The sequence below is a fragment of the Pholcus phalangioides genome, unplaced genomic scaffold, assembly GCF_987345545.1.
Source record: "Pholcus phalangioides strain wild (caught in Gottingen) unplaced genomic scaffold, Ppha-v1.0 ptg000031l_1, whole genome shotgun sequence".
Classification (NCBI taxonomy): domain Eukaryota; kingdom Metazoa; phylum Arthropoda; class Arachnida; order Araneae; family Pholcidae; genus Pholcus; species Pholcus phalangioides.
Genome location: NW_028301621.1, coordinates 7,218,392 through 7,242,469, shown reverse-complemented (window position 1 = coordinate 7,242,469; position 24,078 = coordinate 7,218,392). Strand labels below are relative to the sequence as shown.

Below are 24,078 nucleotides of genomic sequence, written 5' to 3'. Positions count from 1 at the left end.
TTCTTGCCAATTGCTTGTAAGCGAAAAGGCTAAAGGTAAAAAAAGTCTCGTTTTAGAAAAAAAAAAAATGGAGCGGTTGAACATTTGGCAACCAATTAAGCGGGAAAGAAAAAATCCCGTTTTACCAATATATGTTTACCACACATTCTGTTCGACCAAACGGGATATATAAACACCGTACTTGTAAATGGGACTTTTTCTGTTATACTTATCACATTCTATTATAATGAGTAACACCGACTCCCGATGTGATCGCATCGAGCTGGGCTGGATTTACAAATTTACGGAATGCCCCGTATTTACTGTATGTACAAGTCACATACACTGAAAAAAAAAAATCTGTTCTCATGAAACGCGAGAAAATAACTTAAAAACTTTATTGCAATATTTTCTTCAGAAGAAAAAAGATACCGATCAAGTGACTAAAACTGTCAAAGTCACAACTTGCGAATGAAAACATTTCTTGATGTCCTTCATTTATGAGAGATTCCCCCGTAATAACAGTGACTGAGTATTTACGACAATTACCGTGTTTCCATTTTCGAAAAAAAAAGGAAAACAATGTTAAGGAACCTCCGAAACATTTGTTTATAAGAATAGAAAAAAAAAAACATGGAAAATAAAAGTCATCTTCACTAGCCCACGATACACGAGTTCACGAAGCCGCCGACGACGACGCGGTACTGCCTGCATCAGTGTCCGCGGTACCCGCCGTGGCACTACCCGCGGTACTCGTGTCAGCACTCGTATCGCTGCCCGAAGTCTGAGTGCTTTTGCTCCTGCCCGCGATCTCTTCATTGAAATCTAGAGGAAGAGAGACAAGCAACACAAAACTGAATCTGGAGACAACTGTTTACACGAAGCCGAAGAAACTTAATTGTCATCGAATAGAAACATATATATCAACTTTCTTCTTATTTTTTCTATTTACAGCGATCCGAAATTCAACAACTGGATCAACTTCGAGACCCCGTGGGTCTGTTTGATTTTCGAAATAGATGAAACCAGTGGTGCATTTGTAAGCGTGTGTGGAAACTTCATTGCTAACATTTCGTCGCCATGCGATTCACCTGAAGGAAAACTCACGAACGAGCAAGCAATTCATCGACAAAGTGGCATTGTGAGAAAATGGGTGAGCAAGTGAGTGATTGATCAAGTGAGTCAGGGTAAAATGAGTGATTGAAGGAGTCGTTCAGTGTGTAAGTGAAGGAGTTGGTTACTGAGCAAGTGAGTGAGTGTGAGAGTTGGTTACTGAGTGAGTGCAGGAGTTGGTCACTGAGCAAGTGAGTGCAGGAGTTGGTCACTGAGCAAGTGAGTGCAGGAGTTGGTCACTGAGCAAGTGAGTGGATGAGTAAACAAGTGATAAAGCAGTTAAGCAAATGAGTGAGTAAGTGAGCATTTAGTCAGTGAATCAGTCAGGGAACTGATGAGTGACTAGGTTAATAAGCAGGTGAGTGAGTGAGCGGGCACTCATTAGGTCATTCATAGAGTTGTGATGAATTGTCGGAGAATTTTCCCAGCGCTGATTTTTCCGTCGGTAAGGTATTAGCAAAGTATTTTCCTAACGATGAATTGGTTGTCGGTGAATTTTCCGTCGGTTCATCGATATTTATTCAAATCATGAATAGACGGTTCAGCAACAAGCTTTGCTCGTCTTCTATTAGCGATGGGAGTAGTTTAAGGGTCGTTTTTAAATTCTTGTTTTCGGTGAGTATGGCCAAAATCGCACTTCCTAAACAACATGTATGTGCATTAAGACGGGGAAAAACACTCACCTGTTCCGGTTCCTTCAGAAGTTGTTTCTGAAGTTGTTTCAGGGATTGGTAGCGATGGCTCATAGGGTTCTTCAGGTTCTATCAAGGTCTCGTCGAAGACGTACTCCCGCTGCCATTCTTCCCCTATCACCGGCGCGTAATGCAGTGCAGTGTATTTGTATCCTTCTCCGATGTAAACATTCTCGAAATGCCTGAAAGATTCATTGTTTTGTAAAACCAAAGATAAACATCAGATACATAAGAAAAAAACGCGTCTATACATGCTCCATCCATGGCCCCATGGCCCACGGGCCAAATGTAGCCTTCGGAATCATCTGAAGTGGTCCGCGACCTTGAATCTAATTTTGTGAAAATGAACAAATCGGCGAATTCGGCGATCACTGAAGTGACCCACGACATATTTACAGATTATCTAAAAATAATAAAGTGGAGCCTGGCACATCTACACATAACTTAAGTGATCTGGGGTGCTGTCCCAGATCACCAAAATTACACGCGACGCATTCTCACTGCATTAAAGTGACCCGTGGCACAGTTACAGCCAATTCAAGTTTTCTGTAAATGTGCTGCGAATCACTTAAGTGACTCTAATGGTGACCAGGTGCCTGGTTTGAAAGAGCTGTTCCATTGTTCCGGCAAATTTTTGAATTGTCTCAGTATAGACAGTAGAAATACAGACTAAAATTAATCGTAAATTGAACGATATCCGACGAAAATTTTATACATATGCAGATTTCATCGAATCGCAATCTGATCACCCAACCAATATATAGGGTGGATACTATCTTGATCACCCAAAAAAACTACATCGTGTGGTTTGTTTCCAAAAACAAGTACGAAGAAAAGGTTTATAGTTATTAGATATGACCAATAATAATGGAGTTACAACGATTTAAAAATAGTTTACGTGATTTCGGAATCCTGCCAAATTCCCCGAACGTACACCAGACGTATAACTTTTCTGAAGCTGAAAAAACAATGGTATTAACACTCAGATATGGAGACAGCTAAAAGATGAGCAAACCAGTATTTGATAAGTGGTACCCGAGTGGCGTGTTAGTAAGATGCTCGTTTACCATCGTGAAGTTTTGCCGTCAGATCCCAGGTTCGTACTGGATGAAGAATATGGATAAAAATATATTTTTAGAGTTTGAGGCGACCACCGATAGATGGAGTCTCAATTTCCTAACAAGCGCGTTGATGGCAGCAAATTGCAGCATAGCGATATGATCGATGCGTGGTGAAATAGTCTTTGATTTCGGTTGATTTTGAAGAAGCTGTTGTACTAAACCTCACATGCACCTCGTCCAGGTAAGTAAATGGAATTTCAAACCAATTTGGTTCACGCTGGAATGTGCTTGTAGGTGATGTTGAATCTAACATGTGTTATAGTGCTGTCATCTGCTACTTACTTTTTCGAACTATGAGTGAAGTGTAATGATCGAACATTTGTACCATGGAGAGAATTTTTAAAGGGGAACTCGACTCGTATCTACGCCTCGAAGTTCGCAACCACAGAAAATCATTAAATACATCTTCATTCAGAATATATATGTTGCCCTTAAGGGCAGCATATATAACCAAAAATAAATGCCGAATATGATATACCTTTACAAGACATTCAGCTAAGAAATAAGACGATCGCTTCAGCGGACCATCACAGTGGCACCGGTGGGATTCGAAACCGTGTCCTCACGATGAAAGTGTCAACCTTGGGTCATGGCTCATATTTGATTCCAACAAGAGGGGGAACAAATTTACTTCCGTTGATTGTTTGGCGCGTGACCGACTGGCAACGAGTCACAAAACTTGAAAACGTTATAAACCGAGTATCACATCCGTATTCACACGATCCTAAAACGGAAAATACTTTTCCATATTAGAGGCCATTAAAGTATTACGTAAGTAGATTTTTTGTCATTTTTGACCCCCCCCCCCCGTCAGCAAAATTTCGTCAGCAGCTTAAAATATTTCAATATTTCATATCTTCAAAAAGGGTGGTTAATGACGTAAGCAATCTCCAAACACCTCCTCCCTCTTCTCATCAAAAGTTAGCAAATCCGAAAACCCCTTCCCACCTCGATGCTTACGTAATACTTGAATGACCCCTTAGTTTTGACAAGGAATCACGTTGTATAATTTTTGAGCGGTCGAAAACACAAAGTTTGAAAACACACGGAAATTCCAGTACTAGGGCGTCCCCGTTAAATTGCCTCGCCACAGAGAGCAACGACCCTACAAACGGTACAAATATTCAATCATTACACTTCACTTCTGAAATATAGATGGCAGCACTGAAAAATCAGAAAACACTAGATACACACATTCACACTTCCGGCACAACTCTCTACGTAGTAAGTTGCCTATGGCGTTAGATCCAAGTTGTACTGAGTATGAGAAGAAAAGAGGTACTAGGACACTTACTTCCCGTCGTAATACATATAGGCTCCTGGCCAGTTGCTGGATTTCACTAAGAGTATGGCTGACTCGGTCGCTAGAATCGAGCTGCTCCTAAGTATCCACGGCTGGATCCCATCAGTACCTGTTTAGATACAAAATGAAGTATGTCTACTACTTCTGTGTATTACTTCATTTTTCATAGTCCGAAGAAAAGAATTTCAAGTTTTTTTGACTGCGATGTTGAAGATCCTCCATGACTCACTTAGATCTTGGCTGAGCGGTTTCAGAAGTGGGACTGGCGGTTCCTTCGGGACCTCCTCCTCTTTCTTCTCTGGTTCAGTGACCGCTGCTGGTGCTGGAGTGGGTTCTTGTTTTGCTCCTGCATCAGTTTGTGTCTGGGCGCCGTCAGCGGCAATCTCAGTCTGTGTCCATTTGCAGTAACCCTTGGAAGATTTATACGTAACGGTGAAAATCCGGTTATTGCGCATAATCACCGATCATTTTAATAAGATTTATGAATTTATCTTTTTCACCGTTGATTATAAATAATACCCAAGGGTAGTTGGTGAAAATGATATTAAATTCATAACGTTTGTCGGTTATTATGCGTAATCGCCAATTCGTATTGGTAAAAATGAGAAATTGGTCCCATTGCCGCGATAAGATTTATTATTTAAATGACCAAACTTGTGAGCCAGATATGTTTTTAAATAATAACGTATCAGCATGATCCGTCCAGGGAATGTTAGATTTAATATACACACATTCATGCCCGAACCGGGATTCGAACCCAGACATGCGCAGTCAGAGGATAGCTCCCTAACCACTGGACTGCTAGGCGGCTCTAGATGAACTAGATGATTTAACGATTTTTTTCAAACACTCGAGAAATAACTCCTACAATGAACTTTTATTTGATTGATTCTGAAATCGGGCACTGATATAACAAACCCATGTTTGTCAAATTTTATGATAGTACCCCCGATATAACACACTCCCATTTAACAAAATTTCCAGTCACAGCCCTACATAATGGACTATTATTCAACAATTTTTACGATCGTACCCCGATATAACGAACTCTCATTTGTAAAAATCTGATAAATCAGAGAATTTTTCAAGTTTTTGTGCGTATGCAATCAAACCTTATTTGACGAATTCTACTGTTACACCCCGGAAACAAAATCCTATTGGACGAATTCTACAACCAAGCCTCGTTATAAAGAACCCCCTTTTTGACAAATTTTATGATTGTACCCCGATATAATGAACTCTCTCTTTACAACCTCAACTGCAACCAACGACGCTGGGGTTTTATGTATAGTCATCGCGAAAAATAATTATTTTTTCAGCATTTATCAAATTTACCAACAACACACGTTATTATGAATAATCACCGGTAAAAGTGACAAATATATCAAACTTACCGAGACGACTAGCGATTTATGCATACATAATAACCGACTCATATCACTTTCACCGTAATATATTTAAAGTAAGAAGCACTTGCGATGGAACCTGAGGAAGTTATTAGCCCTGTAAGAGTGCTAGTAAAATATTTTAAAGCGGTACCTCCGTTAGAATAGCCTGTCGAGCGTGAACAAGACCTTCCAGTCCGAGAGCCTGCATTTCACTTGCAAGTACAGGCTGGTACTCGGGATTCTCTTCTATTTCTTCACTGTCCCGCATTTCGATTATCGGTTCGGGTGGCGCTGCGTGTTTGGATGGCTTCGTTGGTGGGGCCACGGGCGGTGGGAGTTCTACAGCGACTGAAAAATAAAAATTGAACCGACCTGCATCTCCCATCCAAAGAAAACAGAATTGAGACTGATTAATATACAGCTTAAAGGTCTGTTCACACACATCAGTGCAGTCTTGGTTCAAATGCCGATGCATCCGACCCGTTACAGTGTAGGCTATTCAAACGCATCAGTTCATGTCGGCCATGTTCCATTCACCGCCACGCAATTCACCAACAAGCAGCTCAACGACTACAGTTAGTGAGTGGGATAATGAGAAAATCAGTGAGGAATTCAGCACTACTTTGCTAACTGATTTGCTCAACCACTCATTTCTATGCTCACTACCCCTCACTGATTTGCTCATTCATATATTCCCACTTGCTCATTTATTTGGCCACTTAGTAACTTGCTCGTTCATTCACTCTTATGCTGGCTTGATATTTCCTATGGTCACTTCGTCACTAATTTTCTCATTCAGTCACTCCTGAGCTCTCTAGCTCTCTGATTCGGCCACTTAATGACTCACTAGAATGAGCAAATGAGTGAACAAGTGAGCAAAGTAGTAGTGAATTAGAAATTTAGTGAACAAGCGAGCATAGGAGTGAGCAAATGAGTGAAAATCAGTGAGAATAGGAGTAGCGATTGAGCAAATAAAGTTAGGAAAAATCACGTTGGACACATAGGAAATATCAAGTGAGCATGAGAGTAAGCGAACGATAAGGTGAGCATAGGAGTGAGTTAAAAATAGTAGTGATTAGCATAGTAGTGAGAAAAAAATATATCTATTACTTAAAATTCGGAAAAAAATTGGCCCAGGGGTTCGTCCGATTTGTCGAAAATTTCCTTCCAAAGAAACGTGACGGCAACCAGACTGACGGGCCGGATTCTTCACTGACGAGTGTGAATGAAAAGCCTATACAAGAGGCAACGAGGATATTTTTATTCAACTGAGACGAGCCGTGACGGATGCGTGTGAATAGGCCGTAAGTGTACAAAACGGAAAATGGTAGAAAAAAATTTTTTTTTTTTTGATTGAATCTAACAAATACATAGTGAAACTCTCACAAGAACAAATTTTCTCGTTGATGTTTCAAGCGGTGCTAAATTATAACAGGATAGTCTTGGAGGAATCACTTACTTTGCTTGAACCTATAGTACCCTGTCGGGGCGATGTAGGTCGATGCAGTGATTCTTGCTATCTGCGCTCTCAAGTAATGCGCTTCAGTCCCTTCGAATGCCAAGCACCCTCTCACCTAAAACCACAAAAGGAAAATAATATTATATGCATTCGTTTTCGGCCCACGTCACCTACTTTGCTCTCTCATATGAACTATTTACACTAACTTTCTCAAGTGATCTGGCGGAAATGTACCAAGGGGTACTTGAGTGATATGGAATTGTGTAACCGATAATATAAGCGATGTGGAACTGCACGGAGGACCGCTCGATCATTTGATCATTTTTGTCGCACCACGGTCATTTTCTGCACACGAGGGATAATTAGACCGGGATCTACAATTCATTGCCAATTCCGAACGGCAAGCTTGTTTCTTATACTCATCGAGAGGTTGGTGCGCTAACCCAGTATTTCTTAACTTTTCTCAGCTCACGGCCCCCCATGGATCACACTTTTTTCTCGTGGCCCCCTGTCCTATCCAGGGCTCCCCTCTACCCTCATCCAAGAGTGCGATTTTTTATTATAAATGAAATTTTAATAAATCAGATCAATCTCTGGAATCCTGGCTAGGCACCGATTCAAATGGTGGATTATCATCTCTCCCAGGAGTCAAATTATATTGTAAAAAACGGTCTGTGTGAAATACGGGACGATTCAACGAACATGCACGATAAATCGACCCTACCAACACATCAACCGTTGTTCTGGCGGCCCTCCATACTTTGCTGGAAGTAACAGCTTACATATGAAAATCATAGTACCAGATTCCATATAGTGCAGTCCCCCCTCCCTCCATTATAGACATGAAGATCCGGGTCATGCCCACATAGACCCAAGGGTTAAGACGCCCCCTTCTATGGACGAATCTGATGGATTCTGAAAGTAGTAATATTTTTCAACTTTGTTTCACTTTTAAAGCTTTTCTCTTCACAGCTCTCTATGACTCCCTTCACCACCTGTCGTGTATCACCTTTCTTTTCATTTTCTCCCGTGGCCCCCCTAGAACATCCCAGGACAGCAAGGGGGGCCATACGGGCCCAGGTTGAGAACCACTGCGCTAACCCCTCGATTGGGGGGGGGGGATTCTCTGCGGTCAAGTCCCCTTTTTTTGTTGTACCCCTGTGTCAGGAAAGTTTTCTGACAAGGACGAACCGGGTATCGAACTCACGACACCTCTAAACATTCTTTGGTACTTCAAGCGAGTATCTTATCGACCGGGCTACCGCGCTCGAAGGGAGGACCGCTCGAATGCTCTGGAGCTGAACTGTGCTGCAGTTCACTTAAGTGATCGATAAATTTGCCGCGGGTTACTATAAGCCGTGCACATAGTGCGGTGACCAAGAGGTTCTGGGTTGTATAATAGAGACTAACGATGAATACACAATTGTATTGTTTTATTCTGCATCGCGCATACCTGAGATGAAGGAGAGGCCGCGCGACTTAAACATGTTTGTTTTCACCTCACGTTTGTTTTCTTCTTCCTGGTCGCAATTCTCGCATCGCATACTTCTTCGTCCCAGTATGTGCACTGCTTAAGAGAACTGTAAATGTGATCTGGACACGGGTAACTTTAGCGATGTTGCAGAGCACCAATGGTAGCAGTGATCTGTAACTGTGGCGTGGGTTATTCAAGTAATCTGTAAACATACTGCGGGTCACTTAAATGATCTGGGAATGTGTCGCGGGCCACTCAAGTGATCTGGAACTGCACCGTGAGTCACCTGAGTGTGGGACCAGGACCCTTGAGCTATGGGTCACGAGCCAAAATGAATTCGCAGTGGCCTCCGAGATGGGTCGTACAAATCCACTTACACTCCTGCTATAAATGCACATATCGCTTCCCTAGTTTCACTAATTTCGAATAACAACCACTCCCATAGGTCGCAAAGCTAATGATGTGGTTGATTTTGGGTCACGGATGACAAAAAAAGGTTAAGAACTCCTGACGTAGATAAAAGGTAATACGAGAATAGTAACTAAAGACAGACGCCTTAACAAGGTGCAACTTGTGACCTTCTTTGACCTTCACAGGATTTTAAAATGGAACATAGAATTTAAATTCGATATTTTGAGATGAACTAAAACTCACCCGCTCTTGTAAATGGCCGGTGAAGAACCTTTTGAGTTTCTTCGCATCTACTATATGCTGAGAATTCAACTGCGGCAGACAAACCCAGGGGCTGATGGCTGTCATGAGGGAAAAAATGGAATAAAATATTACGATTTAGAAAAAAATCACTCATTAAATTTTAAAAATTTGAACTGCAGAATGAGCTACCTACACGAGAACGTCCACCAACACCTGCTGGACCTACAACGAGATTTGACAAGAGGCTAGACATTTAGACCTCGATTAACGCGTTGCTCGGGTGGTTCCGGGCCAGATTGGCCACTGCAATTATTACATGACAATAAAATTATTTTTGTGCGCTAATCCGCTTTTTTTTCTGCACCACGTTTCTTAATGAATTTATTTCTATTATGAACCAAGAAAATGGTCCGCTCCCTACGGTCTCCTCCCAATGATAGGTGTCCCCACAACCCGTCTCGCCACGTTTGCGGTTTCGGACAAACATCCCAACCCTGTGTAACTAGTGGTTGATAGTGTTATATAATTAAATTTATTAAAAACGATTTTTGTACTTCTTTTCAGATCTTTATAATAGAGGAGGGACAAATACATACACCGTAACCAGCGAGATTCGAACCATCAACCTTCAAATTGACAGTCTTACATCCTGTCCACTGGTATTGCAACGGATGTTAATTACTTCCCAAATTTAATGTAGGCCTATATCGATTCTTGAACATCCACTCATAGCTAATGCACATGCGCACCAAGCATGTAGACCTGCTAGAAATTTTCACTGCTGGTCACTACTCTAGATTTGAGATTCGGAAAGAATAATAATTTTGTCGCGTGGAGAATTCTCAGAGTTGGCCAAAAGATTTTGTTTGCGAAGACGTTCTTCCGTTCATGTCTTCAGGATCGTTCTTGTTTGGCGCCGAAACCCAATTTTATAGGATGCCAAAATAGCGGTGGAAAAGCCAAACGAGAAAAACTTTGAAACACGGTTGTTAAACTAGCTCTAAAGAGTCGCTTTAACTTTTTAAATGTGATGTCTCGCGACATTGACGTATCCAAGTCCATTTACGTTTTTGGAAAATTGACTATTCACAGAATCGTATTTACAGGGCAGCAATTAAGAGGAGGCGGAAAATTTGAGGAATGAGTGGTCAAGAAAATTTTTACAAACACAAAGGCCACAACAGGCAAATTGTCCAGCGAGGAGGTAACTGAAATACAGATATACAATATAAAAGGCATATCACGAAAGAAAAAACTAATAATAATATAATACGCTTATAAAGAAAATTATGGTTGCCTCATCTAAGTATGGATAGCTTATCGATCTACCCCAACATGCTTATCGTATTTCTTTTTAAATCAGTCAATTGTGTTAGAATTCATGAGCCCTGGAGGTAAGATATTCCAACACCCCTATTAGAGGAAAATTCCCTACGACACCACAACCTGAAATTGTCCCTTACTAAATGATACTCTTGTTCCCTTGACGAAGCAGTTGATTGACGATGTGTTAATACCTCATGGTCCATCCTACACATCCCGTTGAAAATTTTAAATACTTCGATCATACCCCCTCCCCACGACATTTAATCTCTTCAATATGTTTGCATTGGAGGAACGCAAGTCATTCTTCATAGCTCAAGCCTTGTGTGCCAACAAGAGAGCGCGTAGCTCTTACTGCACTCCCTAAACCAAGTCTATGTTCCTTTGAAGGTCTCCAAAATCTTACGGCATACTCCGGTCCAGGACGAATTAAGCCTCGGAAAAACGGAAGAATGACTTTCGGAGAACCCGAAGAGACCCTTCTGAGAATGAAACTGAACATTCTGTACGCTTTTATAACCACCGCTGAAGAATGTTCAGAAAAAATAAGCTGCGAGTCAATGAGAATTCCCAAATCGGTGATCCTAGTTGCATCTGGAGTAACAACACCGTTCAACTCGCAAGTGAAACGTGTGTTGTTAGAACTGAACTGAGCGACCATGCACTTGTCAACGCTCAACGTTGTGCTCTATTCATTTTCCTACACTGCAATCCGGTTTAGAACTGTCTGAAGCAACTGCCTATCGCTTTGATTCCCGACAACCGCGAATTTGCTAACGATTTCATCGACACCTGATCTAGTTTATCAATAAAAAGTGAAAAAAGCGTGGGCCCAAGAGAAGCATAGGCGGAGATAGACTTGGAAGTCTGGGGGGGGGGCACGGTCCATTATTGCTGGGGGGGGCAAGATGATGGTGATGTCAATTCGTATATACATTCATACATTAGATCAGTCGATTCCACCTTTGACCCCCCCCCGCACCCCCGCATCTCCGCCCATGGCCACCTCATTGAGGGACTTCACTTGTGACACCTGTTAAATCAGAGAATTTCCCGTTGATCATAACCAAGGTTTACGTGCTGTGACTTTTCTTTCAACCACGATTATATTCAGTTCAATAAGTTGCTCTAAGTGCGTCTGAGATAATTGTAATTGAATACTCATTGATGACTCACGATTGGTTGCAACGAAGTACATGTACATGTTGACACCTTCGCCATTCTTCTCGGTGTAGCGCTCGACCGGTTTGATCTGAGGTATCGGCAGTGGCGGAATCGACGGTTTTCTTTCTGAAAATTAGAGAAATATGATTTAAGGCGAAATTTCCTCCATTAAAAAATAAAAACTAGACTGGTTCTGGGAAAGGGTTTTTCTATATTTTATAAATTTAATAACACCATCTTAAAGGTGCACCCAGCTCTAACACCACTTATCATCTAAAACAGCGTTCTTCAAACGTTTCACACTTGCGGACAGGTGAAAGTGGTTGAAAATGTTCAGGGATCGATCAAAAATTAATGAAGTGGAAAGATAATTTTCGGACCGGCAAAAAAATAATTATTAAAACAATACGTAGTTTGATGACTGTTGAAAAAGTAAATGGAAGAAATAATTTGAGGATTGGCGGAAAAAAAAGCACTAAAATCCCCCTTAAAGGACGGGCCCCCACCCCCTTCAGATGTGATCACTTTTCTTTTCTTTCAGACCAAACACTGCCCAGGCTCTATCGATTTTAGCCATTGCCCGTGAAGGGGCGGGACCGTATCATACACATAGAAATAGAATTTGCCTTCGAGAGGGAAGCAAATTTGACAAGGGACAAGACAGCGCTGTAACGACTAATTCCTAAATTGAGGCATTATATATTCCTCATCCTCAGCATATGAAAGAACCGGCCGTCTGATTTTTGAGGATCTTCGGGGACTTATCGTCACAGTGCTTGGTTTGACTGTTATGGTCAATGGGGCTTCTTCGTATCAGATTTGCATTTGCTTCCATAAATTTCTCCAAGTTTGTGATCTGCATTATTAGAGTTTGCATTACTGGCATCCGTCAACTCCAACTGTCAATATTTCTAATTGCTGGAGCATCTTAGTGGTATGGTGCAGTTGTTGGACATATGGTGGCGTAATGCAACTCGTTCTCTATTTCTCCGCATCTACAGTCAGGGCTTTTGAGGATTTCGAAGAGGTGGGGATGCGGTCACATTTCTTTTAAACCGTACACAACTCAGGTGTATCACTATTATCGGGCGATTTACTACCTAATGAGTTGCGCCGAAAGTCTAACTGTGTGTGTGTACCTAATAGTCTGAGTGCGTATGTAGTGTGTTGAATTTTTTCAGTGCTGCCATCTACATTTCAGAATTGAAGTGAGTGATGTATTATGATTGAATTACATTTGTACTGTTTGTAGGGCTGTTGCTCTCTGTGGCGAGACTTTTTAAAGGGGAGATCGGCTATCATTCGCGCCTTGAAGTTGGAAACCACAGAAAACCAACTTCAGCCGACCACCACTGTGGCGCCGGTGGGGCTTGAACCCGGATCCTCGCGACGGGAGTCCGTCACTATGACCACTTGACCACCACAGCGACCACCACGCTCTTTTACGGTCAAATAATAATTCCTTCTTGTATAACGAAAATATGCATTTCAAACACCGGATTAACGGTCACCCCTCTTTTAAGGACGAATAAATGGGAGGAATAATTCACGGACCTGCAAAAAGTGATTGCCAGAAATAATTTGCGAACTATCAAAAATAAATAAATAAATGGGAGAAATAATTCAGATGAATAATAAAAAGAAGATAAATAACATAGGGACTGGCAAAAAAATTAAAATGGCAGAAATAATTTACGTACTACCGGCAGAAAATAAATAAATGTTAGAAATATTCTGCTTACCACCGAACATGAGAAATAATTTGCTGACCGGTAAAAAATGGATAAATAGCAGAAATAATTTACGGAGTCACAAAAAATAAAATATAGAATGACTATGCGAAGCGGAAAGAAATAAACGTGGCAATAATTTATGGGTTAGTCACAAATTACCAAAGGGGAGAGATAGTTCGAGCATCGCCAAAAAATATTTAAATGAGAGAAATAAGTTACAGCCGGCGAAAAATTAATAAATACGAGGAATGACTCGGGGATCGGAATTAAATAAATAAATGCTAGAACTAATTTACTGGTTTGGCAAATCACAAATAAATGTGAGGAAATAATTAGCGGGTCAGCTAAAAATATTATATAAGAGAAATAATTTACGGACCGGAAAAAAAAAGGAAATAATTTGCTAATCGGCAAAAGAAATTAATCAAGAAGAGAAATAATTTAGTGAGTGGTAAATGATGAAAACAATGTGTGGACCGAAAAAAAGATTTAAATAAGGGAAATAATTTATTGACTAGGAAAACAAATTAATAAATGGTGAAAATTTTATGCGTACCGGTAGAAAATAAATAAATGGGAGAAATAGTTTCCGGACCGGCGGAAAATAAATGGGCGAAATAATTTGCGCGTGACGGCAAAATACAAAAAAAAAATTGTATAAGTAAATGGGAAGAATAAATCAAGGATCTGAAGAAAATAAATGGTAGATGTAATTGGCGGACTGGCAAAAAAATTAATATATAAGAAAAATAATTTGAGGACTTACAAAAAAGTAAATGGGAGAAAAAGAGTTTACGGACTGGTAGAAAACGTAAGGAAGAAAAAAATTGCTAATGGGAAAAAATAGATAAATGGGAGAAATGATTTGTGCACCCGCAAGAAATAAATACAATAAATGGGAGAAATGATTAGCGGGCCCAGGAAGTAACAATCAGGAACGATTTATAAAAATAATGACCTCCAATTAGATTTTATTCTATCGAAGATTTTGTGTTTATTTTTGCATGACGTCAAAAATCGGACGGAATCTTTCAAATCGGGAAAGATTCATATGTATGGAGTTTTTATTTCTCTTAAAAAGTGGATCGTGTTGCGAAGATTAGCATCTAATCATGTTGCAGAAATAAGGTGAGAAAAAAAAAAGTTCTCACCTTGTTCAGGTACAGCTACTGGCGGTATTTCAGCTTCTCCTTCGACAGCCCCTTCTGGGCTCACTTGATCCTTTAGAGAAGGGGAGAAAAATACATATGTTATTAGACGGCTGTATATTTCCACCTCTTTTTGTTATGAGTATGGGTAAAATATACACGGCAAATTGTAAAAATTTTCTCGAATGTTAGTGAAAGGTACTCTCTTGTCATCGGCAGTTCGTAAATGCCGAGTGTAAGGATGGAGCAAAGGCACTTCCTGCATTTTCCCTATTGGGTAACGGAAACTTAGGCCTCGACATTTCATCTCTAGTTTATTTATCCCCGACGGGGCCAAGTGAGTGATCGTGAGTGACCAGGTGAGTGTGTGAGTAACAGTATTAATGGCCGAGTTGATGAGTGACTAAATGAGTGTGTGAGTAACAATATAAATGACCGAGTGAGTATGCGATTGTACGAGTAGGTGAGTGAGCGATTGAGTGAGTGCCCGTATTCACCAACTGAGTCATTCATTCGATCAGTCACCTGGCCACTCATACGTTCACTCAACCACTCACTTGGTCACTCATACGGTCACTCAGCCACTCATTTGCCTCTGTCCGGGGCGAAATGTCAGAAGTGAAACGTCGGGGGGGGGGGGGGTTTGAAACAACGATAGTGAATTTTTCGGATCCCTCCTACGCTTATTCCCTGTGCCAATAATAGGTTATAGATTACAGATGCCTTGAAAAAATAATATTCTCTCGAAAAGCAATGTGTAAATTCTTTTCCCACCGAAGCTCGTGCGGACCCTTTGAAATCTCTTTAACGACCCCTAGAATTAAGAACCACCTGCCCTATTTTGGAGAATTGGTCAACGAAACTGAGGAAAATATGCTGAACTGAACCCAAGTGGGGTAAATTTTTGTCTTCTTTGCCCTTTCCAGCTTCCAGCATACCTGGCAAAGTGAACGAAACAAATGTACAGGGATTTCATAAAATAGCTTTGACGATACACGAGCATCCAGAGTCTACAAAAATCAACGAATGCGATGGAAATTCAAGATATAGGTGTTTACAGAATATACGCTCGATAACGAAGAGAAAAACGAAACCCTAGCCCTCGCGGTTACGGTCACAGCAACAAAAGTTTCGAAAAAGTTCACATGACAATACTCATTTTTACACATTGCCAAGTGTGATCGGCGAAGTCAAAAAACCATTAATTGCGTTGGAACGGCATCTGTAGCCCCTACATATGCCGGCGCAGGATATAAAGATGATCTCACCATGGAGTTGGTGCACTAACCACTCAATGGGGGAACTACCTGCTGCAGCTATTTAAACTGCATTGGTTAGTTCCACGTTTCTTTGTCTCGTCCATCGCCGGCGTTTCTCACGCTACAGCTACCGTTTAAACGACATTTGTGGTTATTAGCTGTGCCGATCACCTTGGAACGCATAAATATGCATTGCCATTTGAATTTTTCGAAATGTTGTTTCTGTGACAGTAACTGTGAGAGCTCTAGGTTTCCGTTTCTCTATTCATTCTCGAGCGCATGCTCTGAAATACCTATATCCCGAATCTCGTTCGCCTTCGTCTGTTTTTACGGCCGCTGGGGGCTCGTATATTAACAAAGATATTCTGTAACCGCCTTGTACTCTTCTGAATATTGAAGTATTGCGGGTACCTGTTTTCCTTGGATTTCGTCAGCTACAGCGGCATCAGCAACGGGTTTATCGGCGCTCTCTTGCGGCACAGGCTGAGGTTCCGGAGCTTTGTCGATGATAGGAACCGGTGCAACTTCTGCCGCCTCGGGTTTCACTTCGGGCACCGGAGGTCGGTCTTCAACAGGCGGTGGGGGGAAGAAGGCACCCTCGGTGAAGGGAGCCTCGGCGACATAATAGGTTCCGTGGATTCCGAAGACTTTCCCCCAGAAGCGCACGCTGTCAAGCTTGTACCGTTTGGCCAAGGCTTTGATCGACAATCCTACCATGAAGCTCTCTTCGAAGCTGAGGCCGACGCCACACTGGCGGAATCGGAACATGTGGTGGTCTAGCTGGTAGAGCTGCGCCGGCGGCGGTCTGGGGATCGCCGGTTCGGGTGGTTTCTCCTCGACGACGGGTGGTGGTGGCTCTTTCTTGCCCTTGCCTCCCTTACCGCCTTTCTTCTTCGGCTTCTCTACGGGGATCTCGTCCTCTTCGGGTTTCTTCACCTCGGGGTTGACGTCTTTTTTCAGGGTAAATAAATCCTACAACAGAAGAATAATTAATAATTGGTTATTACCAGCTACCAGCTGTATTGAGTTGAAACTGAAGAAATAATGGACAATGAATACACAGTGATGTGAAAACCTAGTCACCTCTAGGAACTCCTTCAGCGCAGTCACGTACACGCTCGTTTCACGCTCGATATCTGGCGTCACCGAGCGTAGTCCGGCGTCCGGCTCCTGGAATCGCTCCTTCATGACCTCTTGGCTGATGTCCCCGAAGATGTCGACGGCATCTTCAATCTTCAACCGAAGGACTCGTTCAATAAGGTCCCTCAAGTAGTCATACCTACAACATGGAAAACATTGGATTATTTGAAGATGACGGCAAACGGTCTATTCGACAAGGGATATCATCTGCAGTAGGGGTGCGCCACCTCCTGCCCGCGAGCAAATTGCGACGTGTCCAAGGGTTTCATCCGGGCCTCGACATGTCTTCTGCTTGAAAAGTTATCAATACACATACATACCAATACACTTCATAAAAATACGGAGAATTAGGATCCATACGGAACTTATCGATTACTGTCAAAAGAATTCTCAGAAGTAAATAAAGTTGTCAATTACCTAACGTCCAAAAAAAAAAATAAATAAATAAATAAAGGGCAATAAAATTTGCCAATGACGGCTGGAAAAGTTTTTAAAAACAAATTAAGTCGATAATGACGGCCAAACAATTGTCAAAAGCAAGTTAAATTGCAAATGACCACCAAAAAATTGACAAATGCAAACAAAGTTGCCAATTACCGCCAAAAAATTGTCAAATGCAAATAAATTTTTTAATTATCTTACATCCAAAAAAGTGAAAGGCAAATGAATTTGACTATCACAGCCGGAAATGTTTTCAAAAGCAAGTTAAATTGCTAATGACGGCCTAAAAATCGTCAAAGGCATGTGAAGTTACAGAAAGACTAAAATATTGCTGAAAAATCGCCAATGGCGAAGAATAAATAGCGTCTAACAGTCGCAACGGGTAAAAATATGATTCTCCCAAAGAAAAGTCCGTCAAACATGCGAAATGAATATAGCCTATATATATCTGACTATAATTAATCCATAAGCTTTTTGCAGTTAAAACGCGGGAGTGTAGAAAGAGGGTGGTCGTTGCACCAGTTGTGGTGCACTCGTCATTCTTCTGGTCGCGTGGGAAAAAAAAGCGCCTGCAGATACTGATATGTGCTGCCATCCATCTTATATCTTTTAAATTAGAGAACGAAATATAACACGGGGAGAGAAAGGCAGTGTCCATTTAAATTCCGCCCTGTATAATTCACGTCATCATTGATCACTATCTACAGCCAGCAAGGTTTGTATTGAGTATATAATGACGCTGAATCCTACCGGGAACTGCATCACCTCCCATTCGCTGTCATCTAATACCCGACATCGGTACAGAATACAGATACTGCATTACAGTAATATACGAGCGTATGAAATACCTGTTTACGAGATTTCACATGAACGTTGCCTAAACGAATATTAGCTGCTATGCGTCCGCTTGCACATCTCTCTGCATATATACTTCGCCCGAATCACTGTGTAGATGTCATGCTCTCAACTCAGGCTCACGTTTAGTTTAATGTAGAGTGAGAGAGAGACGGATGTGCCCGGATAACCTTCAGCTGACGAAAGCTACAGTGAGCTGGTGTTTTCATCTTACAAAATCAAAGATTCCGAATTCCCTATTCGTGGGTACCTTGACCCAGAAATCTACTCGCGGCTCCTTTAAGTAGGGCATTACTTACTCTTGCCTCCTTCATTTCCCCTCCCTCATCTTTTGCTTAAGGATCCCTTACCATAATATTAATATTTATCTGCAAGTCTCTTGCCCTGATTGTCTCATAACTCTGCGAAGATTTCGACAGTTGGCCAATGAGGAGATACATCCAAAAAAGAAAATTCGTCTTTGCGGAGAATCGAACCCATGTCCTCTCACTTGCCGGGTAAGCGCACTAGACTTTATAGTCTAGTGCTTTCACCCGGCAAGTAACGAATCCTCTACGCTGAGAGCTCTTGCACGCTGAATTGAGCAGTACAATGTACAGCCAAAGCTAACTCAGGCAAAAGCTGACATTACTGATATTGCCACGGGATGGCGACTTATCCGAAGGCGATGTCACTCTCCGCTATTAATACGAATTGATGATTTTTTGAGTTGAGTGAATTGATGAATTGAGTGAATTTTCTTTCCTGGATGGATCTTCGCATCAGTCAGGTGTCGAAACCTTCGTATTAATAGCGGAGTGACATCATCTCCGCATATAAATCTGGTGGCATGTAACACCCTGGCTCCTAGGCCGTAGCCAAGAAAAAAGGGAGCCTGGAGGGGGGCATTCCGACCCCATCCGCCGAAACGAGGGAAAATGACTGCTTTCCATTGATATGAACTCCATAGGTTTATACGGGGTAGGGATCGCAAATCCAACCGGGTTGTGACTGTTGACGTTCTTCGATCAATGTATGACCAGTTGGAATAGAAGATTGGGAGGGAAGGCGAGTTCTTTGATTTGAGATGGCTACTGATACTACTTAAATGTACATGCTCCTCACACGAATTCCTTTGCGAAATTTCAAACGAATCGGCACATGCCGGTATGTGTGAGGCCGTAACGTGTTTATGCTGTCGAGTCGCGCTTGTTTTGTGTTTGTGCCGCCATCTGTTTTCTATTTTCTGAATGACATTTTTTGATGGAAATGCTATGCTTTTCATATGTCAGTATCGCGTTGTTGGTCTGCATGCTCTCTGCGGAAATATTTTTTTCAAATGGGAGACCGGCTCGCATTCGCTCCCCCAACGCTAAAAAAACACAGAAAACCAACTTCAGCCGACCACCACGGTGCCGTCAACGGGGGTTCGAACCTGGAATGTGGGTTGAAATGTCATGGTCGTTCTCTTCGACCAGCCTTCCAATACCTTCCAGCTCTCAACGTTTGACGATCGTTGCCAATGGTGGAGTTACTCGTCCATGGAACGTATTGTGCTGGACACAAGTATGGGCTCGGCTGTAAACATTCCCCCCACAGGAATGCTCGCAAGGTGTGGAAGTATCAGCGGAATAGTATCTCGAAGCCATGTCGGTGATAGAGTTTCTCGACGCTCCTGGGAGTCGCTGAGAATCATTGACATAAATACATAAAATCAAGACAACTCAGCACACATAAATGCCTAAATTTCCCTCCGGAAACAATCTAACTACCGACGGCTCATGTAGCGAAAACAACAATACCAGAAGTTATGTATGAAACTGTAAAATTACGGTAAACTCTACACCTGTGGCTGAACGGACTCGAGCTTCAATTTTTTGTATTATGATTTCATTGTAAGATGGGATATAAGGATCGATCAAATGTTTTTTGCCCAGGACAGTGTTTCCCAATCTTATTGATTTCATGGACCCCAATCCATGGTCAATCCTTCGCGGACATCCCCTCCCCCTTTCCCCAGTAACATCAGAAGGTTCATTTCACATCCGCTCTCAAATGAAATTCAAAATTTATTATTTTTGATTAAAAAAATAAATAAATTAGAATCCCACAGCACATAATTGCGATAGAAAATGGAAATTGTTCGCGGGCCACAGGGTGAAGAACATTGATCCTATCTCGCTCTATATACAGGTACAACGGAAGGTACTCGGAAAGATAAAAAAACTCACATGGACATGTTTGATTTGGCGCTGACTTTGCTGAGGAAAGCCTTGGCCTGTCCTGCTTCCCAAACTGCGGGTTTAGTGTATCCCAACTTGATCTTGTATAGGCCATGCTCACCGAGTAATGGAGTCTCTGCGAGTTTCTCGTAATTCATGCTCCCCGTCTGTTCTTTCTCTTATGCACACAATGGGTTCTGCAACATACGAATACAGACGATGTGATGCGTGTATACCTAGGTAGATCATAAAATAATCCTTAGGCAAATTAACTAGAAAACAAAAAAAAACTTTACTTGTTTTTGCGGGTGAAAATCAGTCTGAAAAGAAGCGAACTCAAATGTTTAGATCATGAACAAAGATGTGTGTATTTTTAGAAAACAGCGACAATAATATATGGGTAGAAATGAGTACGTGGACCATCCGTCTCACTCGATAATTTCCCGTTGGGGCCTAATAATAGGGCACGTTAGCATGACGTCACGACCGGCAGCACTGATTCCAAACAAACATGAGCTGAGCGAGATTAGAAAGGAAAACGCCATAGGACGTAGGTTGAGCCGCTGTTTAAATTAATTTTCTAAAAAAAACATGATCGTCTTATTTTTAATCATATTTTTTTAGGAAAATATTTTAAACAAAGAATAGCCTACGCATCCTATGGCGTTTCCCTTTATAATCTGGTGCAGTTTGTTTGGAATCAGCGCTGCCGGCCCTTTAATACGCCCTATTGCTGACATTTCTTGTATATGACACGAATTTAGGTTTAGGTATGAAAATATCAGAAATCCCAAACATTTTTGTGGACACTATTCACTAAATGAAAATTCGCAAAGTTACAAGAGTGCGTAAGTACAGTCCGCGTGCCAGATATGCGGTATTTCCGCGAGTTCGGGAGCCCGTAACTTGTATATATGGGGTGATAATATTGCACACACACACACACACACACCTTTTTTTTCCGGAGCATTCCCGTAATTTTCAACGTCCCAACTCTTTTAATTATTAATAACGTGATCTTTATTTTTTATTTCCCTCTATTTCCGTCACTAGCAATTTTTCAGTAATATCAGCGGTAATTGGCGACTTTGACGATTTTTAAGCAACTTTAGAGGCAGATGGCAAATTTATTTGTCTTAGACAATTTTTTGGCTGTAATTAACAGCTTTACTTGCCTTTGACAGTTGTTTTTGTTGTAACTGGCAAACTTTATTTTGCCTTTGTCAATTTTTTTGGCTGTAACTTTACTTGCCTGGACTAATGTTTGCTGGTAATTGGCAACTTTAATTGTTTTTGGTAAATTTTCCGTCGGTAGTTATACTAAACACATGTTTTATTTGGTGAATTAAATTTTTTATACCCTATTGGGGCGATATTTTCAGCAATATACCGATAATTGGCAACTCCGATTGCCTTTGATAATTTTTTTTTGCTATAACTGCGGTCAACTTTACTTGCATTTGTTAATTTTTTTGGCTTTCACTTGAAAACTTACGCATGCATTTGGCACTTTTTCGGTGTCCCGTAGGGATCTCGATTTATCCCATTTTGATGAAAGAAATATGGTCAGCCTATACATTTACCATATAGTGTATACTATAACGCTACATATATACATAATTTTCTACCATAAACACCTTGCGCGGATAGGATTGGACCCCTTGCCGCGCAGAATTTGTTGAACACCGATGAGGTTGTGCACACACAACGTTATTCTGAACTCATGGTAAATCATCACAGAGAAATATCAAGAAAAAATTTATTGGAATGCCTGGCTGCAAGGTGACGCGTTTAGTCTCTAGCGGAGTGCACTTTTGAAGACGGCACAAAGCTTTTTATCTAGACAACGTGCTCTTAAATTTTTTTAGGAGTAACTCACAAAACAAGATCAATTTCGCGACCCATCATAGGGCACCAGAACCAGGAGGCTGAGACTACTACTACTAAACCATACAGGTACCTGATCCATATTCCTCTGCGGAACCTGTAATGCATTGGTACATGTTGGAGTGTGCGTGCCCGTGCAGTGAAACCTGACGTGAAGTTTGTTTCTGTGTAATGCTTGTTAGGTGTAGTGCGTGCTGCCATCTGCCACCAGTTTTTTCTGACTATGAATGAAGTGTAATGATTGAACAATTGGGGGCTGAGACTGTTCGACGCAGTTATTAATTGTAATTAATGCATATACAATGCAACACACGGTCTAAAATGACCTTCTGACGATATGTGGACCGTGGAATCTCGCGTTGACCTTCAGTACAGCGAGGTCCACCACATAAAAATATAAGGGCTGGGAAACACTGCCTAAATCTATTACAAGTTCAGAACCTCCCAGTGTATTTGTATAACCAGTTTCAGATTGCCGAGAGTTCAATACAAGTGTCATATTTGTTTTCGTAGGTACATATTAGTACAGTATTATGAAGTATGAAGTTTTATAATGCAAATTAGTTTAAAAACATTCTTCACAATTGATACAAATACGTATGTCAGAGTAGAGAAAATATTCGTATTCATTCAACCATTGGGCAAATAAAGATTCTATTACATATATCAGAAGAATCTTCAAATATACGTTGCCCTCAATATATTAAGTATAATGGTGTTTATCTTCGGCGATCTACTTCGAGGCTCTCTCTCTCTCTTTCTCACGAAGTTCATTCGAATACCGTCGAAAGTTTGTTTATTGAAATCTTATGGTATATACTCGCGTATATTATATGAAAATATATGTACTTCAGATGAAATATTTCGTTTATTGCTCAGATCTCGGTTCTGAGATTCTATTTATACCTACACTAATGCCGTTCACACACACGCTTCGAAAATATGGATTTTTCGGATGTCGGTATATTCTCTTGGTGAAACTGGTCGGCGTATCAAAGTGTGATTATGAAGATATAAAGCGTTTTATAAATACAGTAAAACCTCGATACGTCGTCTCGTGTTATCGGAAAATTATGACGGCTTAAGTGGAGTGACGATTTAAGCGATATGCCGTCAGTTTCAATTTGGAAAATCTTACAAATTTGAAGTAATATAACATTTATTAAAGTATGAATTAAAATTAAAAGTCTGATTTTTATAAATCATTTTTAAAATTAAAAGTCAAAATTTATCTGTTGTATCTGTGGGTAGATTTCGTTTAAGACAAATCTAATGATACCTTTCTGGTTTTAATACCATCTTCTGGTCTGGACAACAGGCTTGCGACCCGCTTTCGTGATAAAATTGTTTTACGCTATCTCTAGAGAGGTTCGCCACTTCAATAAAACCCAATGGTGTCGTCTAATAGGCACTTGCAAGACAAATCCAATGATGTTACTCTGGCTTTAATACGTCTTCCGGTCTAGACACCAGGCAAGCGACTCGCACGCGTAAGGAAACTGTGTGCGTTTTACGCAAAATCGCAAGATATTCACAACGCAAATAGGCAAAATTGGTATCACCTGTTAGCTGCTTCGAAGGCAAATCCTGTGTGACACCAATTTAACCCTATAATACTAACTAAAAAAAAGATAAAAATTGCATGTTAACTGCCTATACCCCAACGTCTCTGAGACGTAGATTTAGTATTTAGGGTTAATTATGTCAGTATCTACCACGCAAAGGTAGGCACAAAGAGCGTATT

At 41.1% G+C, this 24,078-nt stretch overlaps 1 protein-coding gene across 1 annotated transcript; it reads right to left on the bottom strand.

Moving 5' to 3' along the window:
• Nucleotides 1-361: 361 nt before the first annotated feature.
• Nucleotides 362-20,877, bottom strand: Rsph4a (Radial spoke head protein 4a). Its single transcript, XM_089252915.1, has 13 exons — nt 20,744-20,877; nt 20,457-20,644; nt 16,894-17,089; nt 16,222-16,782; nt 14,555-14,624; nt 11,683-11,796; nt 9,184-9,281; nt 7,056-7,170; nt 5,748-5,944; nt 4,438-4,618; nt 4,200-4,317; nt 1,776-1,966; nt 362-804 (listed from the first exon to the last, which is right to left on the bottom strand). Exons 2-13 carry the CDS (start codon nt 20,603-20,605, stop codon nt 656-658), a joined length of 2,139 nt encoding a protein of 712 aa, XP_089109041.1. The 5' UTR covers nt 20,606-20,644; nt 20,744-20,877; the 3' UTR covers nt 362-655.
• Nucleotides 20,878-24,078: the final 3,201 nt, after the last annotated feature.

What these genes read in the sequence shown, in the direction of transcription:
- Rsph4a (XM_089252915.1), bottom strand. Translation starts at nt 20,605, where the DNA reads ATGAATTACGAGAAACTCGCAGAGACTCCATTACTCGGTGAGCATGGC. An exon ending in CGCTGAAGGAGTTCCTAGAG is followed by an intron (nt 16,783 to 16,893) that starts GTGACTAGGTTT and finishes CTTCTGTTGTAG; the next exon opens with GATTTATTTACCCTGAAAAA. An exon ending in AGTAGCTGTACCTGAACAAG is followed by an intron (nt 11,797 to 14,554) that starts GTGAGAACTTTT and finishes TCTAATTTTCAG; the next exon opens with AAAGAAAACCGTCGATTCCG.